This window comes from Apium graveolens, chromosome 6, assembly GCF_009905375.1.
Source record: "Apium graveolens cultivar Ventura chromosome 6, ASM990537v1, whole genome shotgun sequence".
Lineage (NCBI taxonomy): Eukaryota > Viridiplantae > Streptophyta > Magnoliopsida > Apiales > Apiaceae > Apium > Apium graveolens.
Genome location: NC_133652.1, coordinates 79,428,352 through 79,448,068, shown reverse-complemented (window position 1 = coordinate 79,448,068; position 19,717 = coordinate 79,428,352). Strand labels below are relative to the sequence as shown.

Here is a 19,717-nt window from a genome sequence, read left to right as displayed (position 1 = left end):
CTGTGGGAATATAATTTGTCAATAATCTATATGTTATGCAGGTTCGGTTATCTGATTATTACTCTTGCTGTGATTTACGTGCATGATAATTCCTTTCCATTAAATTTAAACAAAGGGAATACATTAGTAGAACCTTCTTTGAAAAAAAACTGCTGGGCCAAGTATTAATAAATCGAATACTTCCAAAGTCCTGTGATTATGATATCTTTGAATCATATGTATGCACTTTAGGTTTATCCATCCAATTATTGACATGATGAGATGCCCTAGTGGTCCTCCCCTGGATAGTTAGCATTCATGTTAATGTGTAGTTCACAAGTTTATCTCTGACTTTTTTCTTAAGTAGCAGGAGAAACCGAAACCAAAGGCCAAATCAAAGCTTCGATTTAAGACAACAGTTGGTAAGGATGTTGTGTGCATTAGGTCTTTTCAGCTTACACAAAAAACTCTTGATGTGGATAGTTTATATATTGAGCTTTAAACTAATAAACAATTCTCCATAGAATAGTTTATTTGGTTGTGGATATATTCAGATTTAAGTTCCAATTCATGGATATCACACTTAACACATTTTTTTTGTAAACATTCAGATGGATATGCAACATTCTGAACAAGAACACATCGTGGAGGTATGTGGAGATCTTCAAGTTCAAGAGAGGACTTCAGGTGTGAATTAAATTTGTGATGGAGCACCATGTGGATTTTCTGATTATAAATCCAGTCCTAAAGAAGAGAAGGAACGCAGCGATTCGATGCGAAAGATTTTGATTGTTGTTGCACTTTGCGTCATATTGATGACCATAGAAGTTGTTGGAGGTATTAAGGTCAACAGTCTAGCTATTTTTACAGATGCGGCTCATTTGTTGTCAGATGTTGCTGCTTTTGCAATTTCATTGTTCTTACCGTGGGCATCGGGATGGGAAGCTACATCTAGTTAGTCTAGCTATTATAATGTAGATTTTATAGAATTTGATTCATTTTTTGTACTAATTCAAAAGTTCATATTTATTAATGTAAATTGAGTGTTACTATAATTATTTTTAAAATATTTTCATTTATATTTTGAATTTAAATTTTTGTCTATCTATTATTAAATTCGTGAAAAATAATGGGAAAACCAACTATATTGAATATAATTTTTTTAAAATATTTAAGTGGGTCCCACATGTGGGGCCCACCTATGAGGCCCACTATTCTGGAAGAAATTCTAAGATCTTTTGCAACATAATAAGTATGATACTATAGAATCCAAAAGATGTTGCTATTGAGATCTATAATAACAAAGAATGGTATGTTGCAGTAGAGTAGGTGCTATGTTGTTATAGATATCTATACTAACTAACTATGGGTCAACATATCTTTGATGTTGTCTTAGCCTTTTTTGGGCCTTTAGCAACATTTTTTCAGGTGTATAGCAACACAGTTTGGGTGTTGCTTAAAGTAATCTATGACGTAGTGTTAGGAGCTAGCATCAATCTGATGCCCTTTTCTATCTTCAAGAAGCTTGGTCTACCTGATCCGAAACAGACATACATGTCATTGCAACTAGCTGATCATTTCATCGCTTATCCGCGAGGAATAGTGGAAGATGTCTTGGTTAAAGTGGACAAACTCATCTTCCCTGCTGATTTTGTAATTCTGGACTTTGAGGAAGATAAGAAGATTCCCATCATCTTGGGAAGACCATTCTTGGCGACAGGCCGAACTATGATTGATGTGCAAAAAGGAGAGTTTACGATGAAGGTTCAAGATTAGAATGTCACTTTTAGTGTGTTTAAGGCAATAAAGTTACCCACAGATAAATTGCAGTTCTTTAAAGTGGAGTGGGTAGACTCCGTCGTGAATTCAGAGCTTGAGCAATTGCCAAAGTCAGATACCTTAGAGAGATCCTTAATAGGGGAATCAGTTATTGAAGATGAAGAAGGAGCAGAGAAACTGCAGGTTTTGAATGCACCTCCGTGGAAGAGGAAGTTGGATAAGCCATTTGATTCTCTAGGGTTAGCAGAGCTGAAAATTTTTCAGGAGCGTCTCGAGCCGTCTATTGAAGAAGCTCCCACACTTGGGCTCAGACCGCTGCCAGAACATTTGAGTTATGCAATTTTAGGTGCACCCCTGGCAAGGAATTGAAATATATCTATGATAATCTAAAGGGTGACCGACCGGTTCCTCTCGTGCTTATAGACGGTCCCTCTCATGCACCACAGATAGTTGATAGGTTTGGTCTTGGTAATGCGCAATATAGAAGGTTGATTCGGCATATTGAGGCCATGCACGACATTCACAGTCATTTTGCTGCAGATTTGGCCACCTGATCCTCCACCTGAAGAGGGTGATCCTCCCGCTAACTAGGTATGTCTCGTATCCTTATTATTACCTTCAATGAGTACATTGAAAATTTTAAGTTTGGGGGTGATAATGTAAGGATTAGTTTGTGTGTGTTCATATAGATTCATATAGATTTATGTTGCATGTTTAGTTGTATTTCATTCATATTTTTGCATGATGGTTCATATTGGACATTTTTAATTGTGTTTTTATGTGAGTTCATATAGTTGCATGTGCATGCATATACCATGATCCCTTAGGTTGAGCTATTTATATCTGATAAGTTGATGTTAATTTGAGTGTGGTGATGACTGATAAGTGCCATTTTATACCACTTAGAACGTCTTAAAATAGCTTAAATTGGTGTCTTGAAATCAAGTATTTTGTATATTTGATGCGTTTTTCTAGTGTTTGTGCATTTCAGGGTAATAGTTGCATTTCGGAGGAGTAATCATCAAGAATAAGCCTTGGCATGTGTTCAGCATTGCGAGAGCAAAGAAAGGGGCAGATTACAGCGAATAAACGGAGCAAACTCAGGAATTTTCCAGTAGGGTCCTGAGCGCCCGCTCAGCTATGCTGAGTAGCCGCGTAGAAAGCTGAGCGCCCGCTCACCTATGCTGAGCGGCCGCGCAGGGTCGGGAAAAATAATAATTTATTTTAGACTTCTACTTCTGTTTGGCTTCCAACTTCTATGTAATCTGAGTTTTATGGGACTACTATATAAGTAGATTTAGAGACGTTTTCACAAGGTAGGATCGTGGTATTAAGCAAGGAGCGAAGGAGATAAGGAAGAAGACCGTTTTAGCATACCGCAACGAAGAGGAAGCATATTTTCTAGTGATTCTTTATTTCGTTGTAACGTTGGATGCTAGTTTTCTTACTTTGAACCTATTTACTCTTGTGACGTACTCTGGTTTAATATAATTAGTTTAGTTATTATTCTCTTGTGTTTATTTATCATGTTTTCATATAAACCCATGATAACGATAAGTGCTATCATGGGCTAATCGTGACCATGGGGTCGTAACGGATTTACTATGGAATTCTTTAGTTAGTTGTTTAATACCTTAGTGTGTGATGATTGTATGATATCTAGTATTGGTTGTGCGTATTTGTCTTATGTGCGTCGCGAACATATAAGCTAGGATGTTAATCTCTTGTGAAGCGACGGTGGATCTCGAGATTTAGAACTTGCCATGCTAGCATAGGTTCATGTATGATGTTGCATGATTAGTGGGTAACTCTAACCGTTTTATTCGCCTTGTGTAATCAAAAGGAATAACTTGTGCTTAAATCATTATGTTGTCAATTTATGTAGACATATAGGGACTCAACATAATTGATGCCTATTCAACTTCTATCTTAATTGTGGATGTTTGGTAGAATGGTATTAGTACAATGAAAGTTGGCTTTTATCAGTTTCGTGTTATTCGATTAATATCATCACTGTTACATGCTAAGGGTAATAACAATAACTATTGAAGGAAGTAGTAATGAAGTTGTGATCTCATGAGTGTTTTAATATTGTTAATTCGAAGTGTTAATTAAGTGGTTAATTTTAGTAGTTAATTATAGTTAATATTTAATCAAAAATTCTAAGTGTTAGTGTCTTAACATTGAGAAGTAATCATACATTGGTGAGTGAGTTTAATTGAACAATAATTAGTCTGAGTCTCTGTGGGAACGAACTAGAAAGTATTCTATATTACTTGCGAACGCGTATACTTGCGTGTATTATTAGCGCGTGTTTTCGCCCTAACAAGTTTTTGGCGCCGCTGCCGGCGACTCGGTGTATTTGTTTAGTTTATGTACTTACCATCATTGGTCGTTAGGACTCAGTGATTAAGACATATTTGTTACTTATTGTTTCTGGTTGTGTTTCAGGTACTTTAGCGAGCGTTTATGCAAACTCGTTCTCGTACTCACAAGAGGACTTTAGATACAGCTGAGGAGATAGACGAAGTTCTTGATATTCCGGAGAAGATAGATTTTGAAGATTCGGATTCAGGAAGTGAGCAGAAAGAACTAGTAATCATGGGTGATCGTATTGTTCAGGCAGATCCAGCTCTTATGGACTTTTCTCGGCCTAAAATTGATGACATTCAGTCAAGAATTCTTCATCCGACTATTCAAGCTAACACCTTTGAAATCAAGCCGGGCACTATTCAGATGGTACATAATTCTGTTTCTTTTGGAGGAGCTGCGACTGAAGACCCCAACATGCACATAAGGAATTTTGTCGAGATCTGTAGTACTTTCAAGTATAATGGCGTGAGTGATGAGGCTATCAAGCTGAGGCTTTTCCCATTCTCACTAAGGGATAAAGCTAAGGACTGGTTACATTCTGAACCAGCTGGGTCCATCACTACTTGGCAAGATCTTGCGCAAAAGTTTCTAGTGAAGTTTTATCCAATGGCAAAGACTGCTGCTATGAGAAGTGCTCTTACTCAGTTTGCGCAGCAACCTACAGAATCTATGTGCGAAGCTTGGGAACGCTATAAGGAAATGTTGAGAAAGTATCCACATCATGGAATGCCCGATTGGATGGTGATCACTGGTTTCTATAATGGTTTGGGGGCCCAATCTCGGCCCATGCTCGATGCAACAACTGGAGGTGCCTTGTGGGCCAAAAGCTATACTGAGGCTTATAATCTTATCGAGACTATGGCTTTAAATGAGCATCAAAACCCAACCCAGAGGATGATGCCTGGGAAGGTAGCAGGTATTCTGGAAGTCGATGCAGCCACTGCTATTGCAGCGCAGCTCCAAGCGCTGTCTATGAAGGTCGATTCTCTAGCTACATATGGAGTTAATCAAATAACTATGGTCTGTGAGCTTTGTGCAGGTTCTCATGCTACGGATTAGTGTTCTCTCGTCAATGAATCTGTTCAGTATGTGAACAATTATCAGTGACAACAGTAGCCTATGCCAGCTACTTATCATCCTAACAACAGTAATCATCCAAATTTCAGCTGGGGTAATAATCAGAATGCTATTCAGCCACCATATCGGCAAGGTGTGAGTAAACAGTTCAATCCACCTGGATTCCAGCAACCACAGCAGTATGCTCAAAGGCAATCATATCCTCAATAGGGAAGTGCAGCTACACCTACTAGTGCTGATTTTGAGGAACTTAAGCTGTTATGCAAGAGTCAGGCGGTTTCTATCAAGACCTTGGAAAATCAAATCGGTCAAATAGCCAATGCAGTGCTCAATCGTCAACCTGGAATACTTCCCAGTGACACGGAAGTGCCAGGCAGGAAGGAAGCTAAAGAGCAAGTCAAGGCTATTACCTTAAGGTCTGGGAAAGTTGCTGATGCTGAAATGGCAAAAGAAGGAGAAGCTGAAGTTAGAGATGAAGAAGCTAAGCAAAAGGAGAAAGAGGCGGAATCAAGGAAGACTACTGTTGAACACACTCTGCCTGAGGGTAATACAGGGGAGAAATAGCTCTATCCTCCACCACCTTTCCCTAAGAGATTGCAACAACAAAAGCTGGATAAGCAGTTTGGTAAGTTTCTGGAGGTGTTCAAGAAACTTCACATCAATATACCTTTCGCTAAGGCTCTGGAGCAAATGCCTAGTTATGCGAGGTTTATGAAGAGTATTCTTTCAAGGAAGGTGAAACTAGATGACCTTGAGACCGTTGCTCTAACGGAAGAATGCAGCGTTGTGCTGCAGCAAAAGTTACCTCCAAAGCTTAAAGATCCAGGTAGCTTCACCATTCCTTGCATCATTGGCAAGTTGTCGTTTGACAAATGCCTTTGTGATTTGGGAGCAAGCATCAACCTGATGCCGTTGTCGATCTTTAAAAAGTTGGATTTGCCTGATCCAAAACCCACCTACATGTCTCTATAATTGGCTGATCGTTCTATTACTTACCCAAGGGGAATAGTAGAGGATGTGCTAGTCAAGGTGGATAAGCTCTTCTTTCCTGCAGACTTTGTCATTCTGGATTTCGAGGAAGATAAGAAGATTTACATAATCTTGGGAAGACCTTTCTTGGCTACTGGCCGTACCTTGATAGATGTGCAGAAAGGTGAACTTACTATGCGGGTGCAGGATCAGGATGTGACCTTCAATGTATTAAAAGCAATGAAATTCCCTACAGAAGATGAGGAGTGCTTAAAAGTGGATGTGATTGATTATGCGGTTACTTCAGAACTCGATCATATGCTAATGTCTGATGCATTAGAAAAGGCCTTACTGGGGGATTTTGATAGTGATGATGAAGATGGCAACGAGCAATTACAATATCTTAATGCTTCTCCCTGGAGGCGAAAGCTGGACATGCCGTTTGAATCTCTTGGTACTTCTGACCTCAAGAATGCTAAAGGAAAGCTCAAACCATCAATTGAGGAAGCACCTACCTTGGAGCTCAAGCCATTACCTGAACACTTGAGGTATGCTTTATTAGGTGATGCATCTACTTTACCTGTTATTATTGCATCTGACCTTTCAGGTAGTGAGGAAGACAAGCTCTTAAGGATTTTGAGAGAATTCAAATCAGCTATTGGATGGACCATAGCAGACATCAAAGGGATCAGCCCTTCATATTGTATGCATAAGATTCTGCTAGAGGAGGGTAGTAAGCCAACTGTTGAGCAGCAGCGCAGACTGAATCCTATCATGAAGGAGGTGGTGAAGAAAGAAATTCTGAAATGGCTGGATGCAGGCATCATTTATCCTATTTTTGACAGTTCTTGGGTGAGCCCCGTACAATGTGTGCCTAAGAAAGGAGGTATCACTGTAGTAGCAAATGAGAAGAATGAGCTTATCCCCACTCGAACAGTTACAGGATGGAGAGTATGCATGGATTACCGAAAGTTGAACAAGGCCACGAGGAAGGATCACTTCCCTCTTCCATTTATTGATCAGATGCTTGACAGGTTGGCTGGTCATGAGTATTATTGTCTTCTGGATGGCTACTCAGGGTATAATCAGATTTGTATTGCACCAGAGGATCAAGAAAAGACTACCTTCACTTGTCCATTTGGCATGTTTGCTTTTCGCAGAGTTTCGTTTGGGTTATGTGGCACACCGGCCACTTTTCAGAGATGTATGATGGCTATATTCTCTGACATGATTGGGAATAATGTTGAGGTGTTCAAGGACGACTTCTCCGTCTTTGGACATTCGTATGATGAATCTTTGAATAATCTTCGTGCCGTGCTCAAAAGGTGTGTGGAAACTAATTTGGTGCTCAATTGGGAGAAATGTCATTTTATGGTGCGTGAAGGCATTATTCTTGGGCATAAGGTCTCTAGCAAGGGTCTTGAGGTGGATAAAGCCAAGGTGGGAGTCATTGAAAATCTTCCACCACCTATTTCTATGAAAGGAATTCGTAGTTTTCTTGGTCATGCGGGTTTTTATCGGCGGTTCATCAAGGACTTTTCAAAGATATCTAAGCCGTTGTGCAACTTGCTTGAGAAAGATGTATCTTTCAAATTTGATGATGAATGTTTGACGGCATTCGAGACTCTGAAGAAGAGTTTAATCACTGCGCCAGTTATTCCAGCACCGGATTGGACAGAGCCTTTTGAGATGATGTGTGATGCAAGTGATTATGCGGTAGGTGCAGTTCTTTGGCAGCGCAAGAATAATCTCTTTCATGTGGTCTACTATGCTAGTAAGACCTTAAATGGGGCCCAAATGAACTACACCACTACTGAGAAGGAGCTCTTGGCTATAGTCTTTGGTTTCAAGAAATTTCGATCTTATCGGCTTGGGACAAAAGTGACAGTATTCACTGATCATGCGGCCATTCGCTATTTGGTTTCCAAGAAGGATTCGAAGCCGAGACTCATTCGTTGGGTGCTCTTACTTCAGGAATTTGAGTTAGAGATCAAGGATCGAAAAGGTACTGAGAATCAAGTAGCTGACCATCTCTCTAGATTGGAGAATCCCGAGTCTACTTCACAGGATAAGACATTGATCAACGAATCTTTTCCGGATGAGCAGTTGTTCACAGTTCAGGAGGAAGAGCCATGGTTTGCAGATATTGTAAACTATCTTGTCAGCAATATAATGCCTCATAATTTGACCTCAGCTCAAAAGAAGAAGTTTCTGTATGAGGTGAAGTGGTATATGTGGGATGAACCATATTTGTTTAGACAGGGAGCTGACCAGATCATCAGGAGATGTATCCCGTTCTGTGAGACGGAGGGGATATTACGAGACTGCCACTCCACAGTTTATGGTGGACACTATGGTGGTGAGAAGACGGCAGGTCGTATTCTGTAAGCAGGTTTTTTCTGGCCTACTTTGTTTAAGGATGCTCATCAGTTTGTTTTAAGGTGTGATCGTTGCCAAAGAGTGGGAAATTTGACGAGAAAGGATGAGATGCCGTTAAATGTGATGCTTGAAGTCGAGGTTTTTGATGTTTGGGGAATCGATTTCATGGGGCCTTTTGTCTCGTCCTGCAATAATCAGTACATCTTGCTGGCAGTCGATTATGTCTCAAAATGGGTAGAGGTCAAAGCTCTACCAACAAATAATGCAAAGGCAGTGTTGAATTTTCTTCATAAGCAGATTTTCACAAGGTTTGGAACGCCTCGGGTAATCATAAGTGATGAAGGGTCGCATTTCTGCAACCGTAAGTTCACTTCTATGATGCAGCGTTATAATGTGAATCACCGAGTTGGTACTGCCTATCATCCGCAAACAAATGGTCAAGCGGAAGTGTCTAACAGAGAGATCAAGCGCATTCTAGAGAAGGTTGTTTGTCCGTCAAGGAAGGATTGGTCTTTAAAGCTCGATGAAGCTGTTTGGGCTTACAGAACAGCATACAAAACTCCACTTGGTATATCCCCGTTTCAACTGGTGTATGGTAAGGGATGTCATTTACCTGCGGAGCTTGAGCATAAGGCCTATTGGGCGTTAAAAAAGTTGAACCTGGATTTAGATGCGGCTGGTAAGAAGAGAATGCTTCAGCTTAATGAACATGATGAATTTCGACTCCAAGCGTACGAGAATAACAAAATGTACAAGGAAAAGGTGAAGAGGTGGCACGATAGGAAGCTACATCCTAAGTTATTCATGCCGGGGCAACAAGTTCTCTTATTCAACTCTCGTCTCTGACTTTTTCCTGGAAAGTTGAAATCAAGGTGGTCTGGGCCTTTTATTGTCAAAACTGTGTTTCCACATGGAGCGGTGGAGATTTTTGAGAATGATCCGGACCAAGCATTCAAGGTTAATGGTCAGCGTTTGAAGCACTACTATGGGGACACGGCAAACCGAGAAGTGGTTAGTGCCGTTTTATTGTCAACTTGAGGAAAGTACGCAAAGTCAAGCTAATGACGAAAAAGAAGCGCTGCGTGGGAGGCAACCCATGATTTATTGTGACAGGAACCCTTAGAAGTTAATAACCTATCCAAAACCACAAAAAAATCACAAAAACCGGGCTTAAAATTTTTTTTCCAGAGACCCCCTGAGCGCCTGCTCAGCTCTGCTGAGCGACCGCTCAGGGGTCGATTGTGAGAATTTTTTTTAAAGTTCATAAAAAATCCAAAAAAATCAGAAAATCAAAAAAATAAATTATAGCCCCATTACCCACGATTTCTTTTCCCATTACCCCATAATTTTATCCCTCAATCCCACTCCTAATCTAATTTTAACCTAATCCATACCCTATATATACATACACCTATCCCATACATCACCCACATACTTTCTACACTCAAACTCTCTCCCAAACACAAAAACACTATTCTCAAGCACTTTTATTCAGATTCAATGGCACCCAAGAGAGCAAGGACTATTGATAGCAGCAGCACAGTCCCTACTGCTGATTCATCGAGGGGTACTGCTGCGAGGCCTCGGTTGAATGACAGAGCTGCGGAGGAGGAGTACACTAGGCTTTTGGGGAAGCCGATTCTGAAGGAGAGGGGGTTTTTACCATCGGGGAGGGATGGCGAGTTGCTACCGATGATTGCTGAGAAGGGGTGGATAGCTTTCTTGAGTCGCCTGAAGCAGTTTCGATGAGCGTGGTTCGCGAGTTCTATGCGAACGCGAAGGCCGAGAAAAATGGGTTTTCTGTGGTCCGAGGGCTGACGGTTGATTATCACCCAGCGATGATTCGCCGTGTGATTGGGCAGCGAGAGAGGAAGCCCGAGGAGGAGAACTGGAATGAGAAGACTACTGAGGATTTTGACTTGGATTTGATTTGTGCTACTCTCTGTAGGCCGGGCACAGTTTGGACCTTCAAGACAGGGACTAATGAGTATCGTCACTTTTCGGCGATCGCTATGAACAGGTATGCCCGTGCATGGAATGCATTTATTTGTGCTAATATTCTGCCTTCTTCACATGCACATGAGGTCACAGTTGAGAGAGCACAGTTGTTGTGGAGAATTCTGAATGAGGAGTACTATGTGGACCTTGGTGAGTTCATCTACCAAGGGATTCTGAAGTTTTTGAGGGGAGCTAAGCATATGAACATCCCTTATACATCCATGGTCACGAAGCTTTGCCGAGCAGTGGGGGTGCACTGGCCGGCTCATGAGCAGTTGCAGTTGCCGGCCGCTCCGATTGATTCTGGGACCCTGAATGGGATGCAGGAGTGGACCGGTGGTGAACCCGAGGAGCATGGGCTGGGTTATCGTCTTCCAGGAGGGCGTCTAGCACGAGGTGCTACTATGGCTAGGCCTAGGCGTGATGAGGCTGGTTCTTCGAGAGCTCGGGAGGGTGCTGGGATGGCAGATACCCAGTATAGGAGGCTGGCACGGTGGATGGATGCCATGTACGAGACACAGAGTAGGTTTGCTCAGGAGCTCACCCTTGCGTTAGGGACTGCTTTTCGGGGCCTTGGAGCTGACATCCAGTGGCCAGTTTTTGGTGAGGACTCTGCATACCCGCCGCCTGATACTCCACCCACTGAGGGTGATGATGATGATGACTCCGAGTAGGTATACGTTGTGTTCCTTTATACTACCTTCACTGGGGATAGTGAAGATTTTATGTTTGGGGGTGGTAGTTAAGGAATATTTTGTGTGTGTGTTATATAGCTGCATATTCATGATGGTTTAGTTCATATAGTTGCATAATTTTTGTCATATAGTTTTTTTTTATATAACTTTATTTGTTTATGATATCATATAGCTCATGCATATGCCATGATCCCTTTTGCGATGATTTATCGACTAATTTGTGATGTTGATGCGAGTGTAGTGATGGCATTAAAGTGATGTTGAGTCGTGTAGGTTGATATGCATGCTAGAAGCACTTGTATTTTCACTAAGTCTTAGAGAATGCTTAAGGACTAGATTATTGTTATGATCTGATTATTTTCGAGGTTAATCTAATTATTATGCTTAGAATTTGATAATAGGTTCTTAGTGATAAAGGCATGAAAAAGAAAAAATGAAGTAAAAAAAAAGGAATTTGTTGCTAATTGTGGTTAGGCGTCAATTGGCTAGTAGCCGGCTCGTAGGTTTCTGCGAGTAGTCTAGGGTTGAGCAAGATGGAGCGAAACGCACTTGCTCATAAATTTTGAAAAAAAAAGAAAAATAAATAAAAATATAGAAAAAAAGAAGTATGTGTTTATGCATAATTGATCACGAGTGGGCTCTTTGGTATTCGAGTTATTAAGTTCTTAGGGGATTTTGTGCCTAGTGACCTAAGGCTTTTAGAGTTTGGGATCCGCTAACCTAACGCTCGCTACATGGATACCATTGTATAAGTCTTTTGTGGACCTCACTCATTGCACGGTCAAATAAGCATTGCTGTTATGAATAAAAGCATGATTCCGTAATAAGCTCCAGAATTCTTATAGTGTTATAAGTCACTTTGTGCCTATAATTTTTATTCTTTGTATAATCATGTGATTGCCTTGATGATAGTTGAGTCATAATAATTGATTTAGTTCCGAAGCATATCTGTTAAGCATCTGCACACACCACGTCTCTGGATGTATGTTAGTTGGCATGATTTGATTGATCTTTAGTCTCCTAATTGCATTTGTTGATATGTTGTAAGTTGGTTGGTTTGTTCGTAGTAAGGGGGATCGCTGTATTTCATATAGATTGCATTCATGCATGTTTTGATGTGTTTTTGAGTCTGTGACGCTTGAGGACAAGCATCGATTTAAGTTTTGGGGTGTGATAAGTGGCATTTTATACCACTTAGAACGTCTTAAAATAGCTTAAATTGGTGTCTTGAAATCAAGTATTTTGTGTATTTGATGCGTTTTTCTAGTGTTTGTGCATTTCAAGGTAATAGTTGCATTTCGGAGGAGTAATCATCAAGAATAAGCCTTAGCAGGTGTTCAGCATTGCGAGAGGAAAGAAAGGGGCAGATTACAGCGAAGAAATGGAGCAAACTCAGGAATTTTCCAGTAGGGTCCTGAGAGCCCGCTCAGTATAGCTGAGCGGCCGCGCAGGGTCGGGAAAAATAATAATTTGTTTTAGACTTCTACTTCTGTTTGGCTTCCAACTTCAATGTAATCTGAGTTTTATGGGACTATTATATAAGTAGATTTAGAGATGTTTTCACAAGGTAGGATCGTGGTATTAAGCAAGGAGCGAAGGAGATAAGGAAGAAGACCGTTTTAGCACACTGCAACGAAGAGGAAGCATATTTTCTTGTGATTCTTTATTTCGTTGTAACAATGGATGCTAGTTTTCTTACTTTGAACCTATTTACTCTTGTGACGTACTCTGGTTTAATATAATTAGTTTAGTTATTATTCTCTTGTGTTTATTTATCATGTTTTCATATGAACCCATGATGATGATAAGTGCTATCATGGGCTAATCGTGATCATGGGGTCGTAACGGATTTACTATGAAATTCTTTAGTTAGTTGTTTAATACCTTAGTGTGTGATGATTGTATGATATCTAGTATTGGTTGTGCGTATTTGTCTTATGTGCGTCGCGAACATATAAGATATGGTGTTAATCTCTTGTGAAGCGACGGTGGATCTCGAGATTTAGAACTTGCCATGCTAGTATAGGTTCCTGTATGATGTTGCATGATTAGTGGGTAACTCTAACCGTTTTATTCGCCCTGTGTAATCAAAAGGAATAACTTGTGCTTAAATCATTATGTTGTCAATTTCTGTAGACATATAGGGACTCAACATAATTGATGCCTATTCAACTTCTATCTTAATTGTGGATGTTTGGTAGAATGATATTAGTACAATGAAAGTTGGCTTTTATCAGTTTCGTGTTATTCGATTAATATCATCACTGTTGCATGCTAAGGGTAATAACAATAACTATTGAAGGAAGTAGTAATGAAGTTGTGATCTCATGAGTGTTTTAATATTTTTAATTCGAAGTGTTAATTAAGTGGTTAATTTTAGTAGTTAATTGTAGTTAATATTTAATCAACAATTCTAAGTGTTAGTGTCTTAACATTGAGAAGTAATCATACATTGGTGAGTGAGTTTAATTGAACAATAATTAGTCTGAGTCTCTGTGGGAACGAACTAGAAAGTATTCTATATTACTTGCGAACGCGTATACTTGCGTGTATTATTAGCGCGTATTTTCGCCCTAACAATGACGAATAGAGGGATGTTTAAGTCTTAATGAATTGATTTTCATGCCAATAACAAAAAAATTCACAAAGTCATATAGGATTGCTTTTGATCTAGATCATGATCATACTTATTTATTTTTTGAGATTTAATCACTTGGTTATATTTAGAATTTTTGCTATTCTCGTAATGACGTAGGAGCACTGATTTTTAATCTGGAGAAAAACATGATTTCATTGCTTGTTTTGAATAAGGCTAAGCGTCAAATGGCTAGTAGCCGGCTCAATTTTTTATGAGTAGTCTAGGGTTGAATGAGATGGAGCGAAACACACTTATTCAGAAATTGTTGAAAAAAAAAGAAAAAGAAAAAGAGAAAAAAAGTATGTGTTAGTATATGTATAATTGATCACGAGTGAGCTCTTTAATGCTCGAGTTATTAAGTTCTAGGGGACTTTGTGCCTAGTGACCTAAGGCTTTGATAGTCTGGGATCCGCTAACCTAATGCTCACTACATGGGTATTATTGCATAAGTCTTTTGGGACCTCACTCATTGCACGGTCAAATAAGCATGTTATTATGTGTTCAATAATAGCGTGAATCCTTGTATAATTCTAGTAGAAATAAGGTGTTGAGAGTCATTATGCGTTTAACGTCTATTCTGTTTATAAACTTGTGATTGTTTTGATGAAAGATAAGTTATGATTATTGATCTAGTATCGGGAGTATTTCTGTTAAGCATTCCACACATCGTACGTTTCTGGTTTGTGAGTTGGTTTGTGGGATTTATTCGAGCTCTATTTTGAGTCATTGCATTCTTAGAGACATCGGCTTATTCATTTGGTTATGGTTATTCTAAGGGGATAGTTGCATTATCATTTAGTTGCATTCACATAGTTGCATTCATGCATTAGGTTTGTTTTATAGATTTGAGTCTGTTTATGCCTAAGGACAGGCATCGATTCAAGTTTGGGGGTGTGATAAGTGGATTTTATATCTACTTGGAACGCTTCATTACAATATTAAGTTGGTATTTTGGACTCAAGTTGTTGGTATTTTTGATATGTTTTTGTGTTGCATTTCAGGCATCAGTTAAATGAAGAAATGAGCTTTTCAAGGAAATATGCTGAAAAGAGCTAAAAATTGAAAATTTAGGCCATTCTAAAGTTGAATAGAATCTCGTTAGCTTCGTTTGGGAAATTAAATTGCCTAATTCTGACGAGCAGAACTCAAGATACGGCCAAAAGAAGAAACTGCAGAAAAGTCCAGAAGTCAGGCGCGGCCGCCCACAAAACCAGCGTGGCCGCCCCGCCTTTCTGCCAAAAAAACCAGCGCACCCACGTTGATTTGAGCGTAGCCTGTTAGAGAGAAAACACGCGCTAATATTACACGCAAGTATACGCGTTCGTAAGCAATATATAATTCTTTCTAGTTCGTTCCCACATATAATGGTTAAGTTAACTTCAATTTATGCACTTATGCAACAATGGTATGGTTATTATTCAATGCTAGACAATTAATAAGTTGAGATGGTTTATAACTACGAGATTATACTAACTAATATTGTAATAACCCCAATTTTTGAGAAATTTTGAAACCCTTATGAATAGTGTTTTTGCTGAACGAGAAAACTTTTCATGCCACGCTATGTAGGGGTTCTGTTATTGATCTTATGGGATATTATTAGTACTCTATGTGGTATATAAGTGTATGTAAAGATCGTCAGAATCCAATTCCGAACACTTTGATTTTTCCCGGAAATCCACAAGATACGGAGAGAATTGAGTATAAGGTAACAGGATAAAAAGGATTGAAATTAAAGGATTATAGGAGAGGATCATAAAAGGAATATAATATATTGAGAAAGGTTAAGGGAACCTAAGTAATAAGATCCCGGGTATGATCCCTCAAACGATAAACGAGAACGAAAGAGAAGCGAACCGTAAAACAAATAAGTGACCAAGAGACAAGCTTGTACAAGAAGCCAGGGATTGTGACATCATCAAACCACAAGGTGTGGACAAGTGGGAGCATTATGACATGTGCAAGGTGACACAAGCATGACATAGAAGGGAAGGAAGTGTGGTTGAATTATAACCACACAAAATCAAGGTTAATTAAGTCATTAACCAAAAACAACACAAAAATCAACCAACCAAGCAAATCATTTCATTTTCATCAAACAAAACACAAAAATCTCTTTCTTCCCAAGCTAGCTCTCGGCCCATTTCTTAAAATTTGAAGATCCAAGCTCCACCACTTACTATTTAGCAAGGTAATTATTTAAGCTTCCCCATGGATAGTTACATACTTCCTATAAGTTTAAGCTTCTAATTCCAAGCCAATCTTTTTCTATAAATCAAGGAAGAAGATGGTGAATAGTAACCTTCAAGAAATAACTTTAGTTTTCTTGAATTTTTATGAAAGATTAAGGTTATACAAGCAAGGATCAAGGTTCTTTAGGCATTCAAAGCTCTTGTGTTGTGTTAAAAAGCTTCAAGGAAGGTATAATCTCTTAACCAAGCTTTGTTATTGAATGTTAAGAGCATAATATGAGTATTTTAGTTCATGAGAGGCTTGATGGTTGTGTATGTAGAGATTAGTGAGTTTTGGGATGTTGTTGGATTGGTAAATGTTGTTGTTTTGATTAAAAGAACTTAAGTATGGTTAAAGTTAAGCTTAGGCATAAGTATGAATGTTAAACTTGAATTGGTTGGGGCTGTTATGATGTGGTTTGGATGGATGTTGGTTGTATGATTGATTTGAGGTTGAATTGTGATGGTGTTTGAATGGTTTAAATTTGGGAAATCGCGTAAACATAGCCGTCGTAACGTCCGATTTTCTTTAGACTGTTTTTGTGCATAACATTAGGACCCGAGAACCCCCTGCTAGATTATGACCATTGCCATGTCTAGATAGCTCGTGTTACGAGCTTCGTTTTGATATGTAGTTCGTTCGATTCCGATGCACGGTTTAGGAGAAACGACCGTTTCAAGTAACGGCGTTTCGCGAACGAAACATTTCCCCTCGCCTTACTTTGAAACATAGGTTAAAGACCAAAAAGGGTTAATTAATGTATGAAACAATTATGGTAAGAGTGTTAGGCAGTTGTTAAGACACTCGCGAAGGAATCGCCTTAAAATTCGTAATGGTTAATTTATTAAAAATGGTGGAGCCGAGGGTACTCGAGTGACTTAAGAAAATCAGTAAGCGCAAAACAAGCGTTAGAGTCTAAGTTAGTTAAAGTATAGATTTACAAGTGACTTTGGTTTAATTCCAACTTACTTGTTGTTTATAGGTTACCAGACTCGTCCCAAGCCATTCATAACCCCCAGTCGCTCAGGCAAGTATTCTATCCGTTATACTGTTGTTGTGATGTATACACTTGTATATGCATTATCTTGCGATAGATGCATGTTGATTATTTAGCAAATTCTTGCGATATATTGTAGCATGTGATATGGTATATATGCATGCCTGTTTCATATTCTTGAAATATATATCTGTTGGTTCAGTTGATAATACCTATGCTAGAGGATAGCGGTATCTTGCATATACCCTTAGTGTAGGGACCCAAAGGTGAAAAAAATTTCTAAAACCGGGAGTCGAGGATCCCGAGTAGATTTTGTATATATATGGATATGGATATATATATATATATATTTATATATATATATATGGTTATAGTTTTCCAAACTATTAATCGAATAAGGTTTATTCGATAACTTTAAACTTTATTTTATTTAATGAATATTATTTCGAATATTCATTCGAGGACTTATGACTCCTTTTATTTTATTATTTGAATATTATTTAAATATTCATTCGAGGACTTATGACTCAGTTTATATTATTTAATGAATATTATTTGAATATTCATTTGAGGATCTATGACTCCGATTATTTGCTGAGATATATTCTGTATTTTATTAAAGAATAATGTTTCGATAATCAAACTTATTTTCGATTATTCAAATGAAGATAATACTTTCATATAAGTATATCTTTGGTTATTTAATACTCGTTTCAAGTATAAATTTTAATACTTCTACTTCAATTATTTTTATAAAGATTATTCTTTATGGGAATATTATTTAATTAATAATATTCAGTCATTTTCTAAATATTCTGGGGACTGATTTACTTCATTAAATCAGCTTTACTCCAAACACTATATAAAGTGTTTTCGAGTCTTCAAAATGATTTTTAAAAGTTAGAGCGGATCCCAAAACTCATTTTTATATTTAAGATCTTCCTTTTTAAGGGGATTTAAATACTCGCTTAAAACCTGAGGGATCCGGCTCTGTGGTGTATTTTATATTCGCAACAAGGTTGCAGTTTTGGTAAATGAATTGATTACTTACCCAACGTTCGGGAAGTAAGTCCATCTATTGAGTCGGCATAAGCAACATGGGCTCAGTGGGCGTCCATGATAGTGTAAGTGGCTCAGTGGGAGTCCATCAAATGCATAAGTGGCTGAGTGGCAGTCCAGCATAGGTCCTAATGCGGCCAGGGTGATGACCAGTGGGGAATTCGTCCATCTACTAGTAGAAAAGGTTACTTATGGGTATCTTTGCCTGATTAGCAAGATATCTGGTTTATGCCAAAATTCTTTTCCTTTCCAAACTTATTGGATATTGCAATTCTGTTCATACTTTACATGACAGAGGTTTTCAGGAAATGTATAAAGGAAGATGTATATATGGATATATATATATATATATATATATATATATATATATATCAGACTTAATGAAGTATGTCATAACTTCATTTCCTTTAATAATATTTTAAAGATTTAATCTATTCAAATCTTGTCTTGTAGTCTCATCTATGTGATGAACTGGTAAAAGCTCATTATACTTTGAACAGTGGTAGTTCAAGTAGCTTTATAAATGATATAAGTGTAGTCAAGTATTTGGTAACTTCATCTTTTAAACTTATATCTAATTAATAATTGTCTTATGTATGACAAAGATTTTCAGAAAAACGTTGAGACAAGGTTAGATATATGAGATCACCTTGCAACGATATTTTTTTTATACAGTTATACACTGGGACTTTGTGTATATTATGCATGGAAGAGGACTTCCAAGATTTTGAAAAGTATATATGTATATATATATATACTGAATATTTTGCGACTTCATCGCACTAAGATATCAACTTGGTTCATTTCTTTTGACCAAGACTTTCATGAGTACTAAGAGAAGGCTCATATACTATTAATCATTATACATATTATTTTGGTGGGCTTGCTGCTCACCCTTGCTTTCTTCTTTCATCACACAACAACAGATAGAAAGGATGAACAGGACCAAGCTCCCGATTCGCAAGCGATTAGGAGACGTTCCGCAGTTTTCTAGAAGCATTGATGCCGCCGTAGCTGAGGTAGGAACTACCAATAGGCTAGGCTTTCAACTTCTAATGTACCAGATTTATGTATAATTATGAATTGTAATAATGGCAAAGAAATGTAAATTTATTCAGAAAACCTTTTAAGGTGTATTGGCAGATAATTGTGGAATAAAATGACTTGTGGTTATTTATGGATGTTCATCTCTGAGACTATAACGTATGGTGTGTGTGTTTATTGTGGGGTCACAGTATAGAGTAGTTGAGTAATTATTAAGATTGGGTGTTATTAAGGGAAATGGAACTCGTGACAACCCGGATCCCCGACCCCGGATTTGGGGGTGTTACAGAAATGGTATCAGAGCTAAGCGTTATAAACCTCAGAGATGATGTGACGTTAAGATAATAAGTTCACTAAGATAATAAGAACTCTTGCCAAGTTCATAGTCGGGCTACCTAACGTAGCACTGACAGTTAAAACCCTTACGGGAACCCTTATAAGTATCGTGATAGTAACATAGTTTATTCTCATATAGGGCAGCGGGGCACCAAACCTTGA

General features: G+C 38.5%; 1 protein-coding gene and 1 non-coding gene across 2 annotated transcripts in view; one reads left to right on the top strand and one right to left on the bottom strand.

Annotated features, from left to right (window-relative positions):
* The first annotated feature begins 752 nt into the window (after positions 1 to 752).
* Positions 753 to 19,717, top strand: part of LOC141665257 (zinc finger BED domain-containing protein RICESLEEPER 1-like) — a 35,220-nt gene continuing 16,255 nt past the window's right edge. The window contains exon 1 of the mRNA XM_074471237.1: positions 753 to 933. Within this exon, the coding sequence (XP_074327338.1) occupies positions 753 to 933 (181 nt within the window). The remainder of the gene's footprint in view (positions 934 to 19,717) is intronic.
* Positions 4,753 to 4,859, bottom strand: LOC141669600 (small nucleolar RNA R71). Its single transcript, XR_012553870.1, has one exon. It is a non-coding gene; the product is annotated as a small nucleolar RNA R71 (small nucleolar RNA).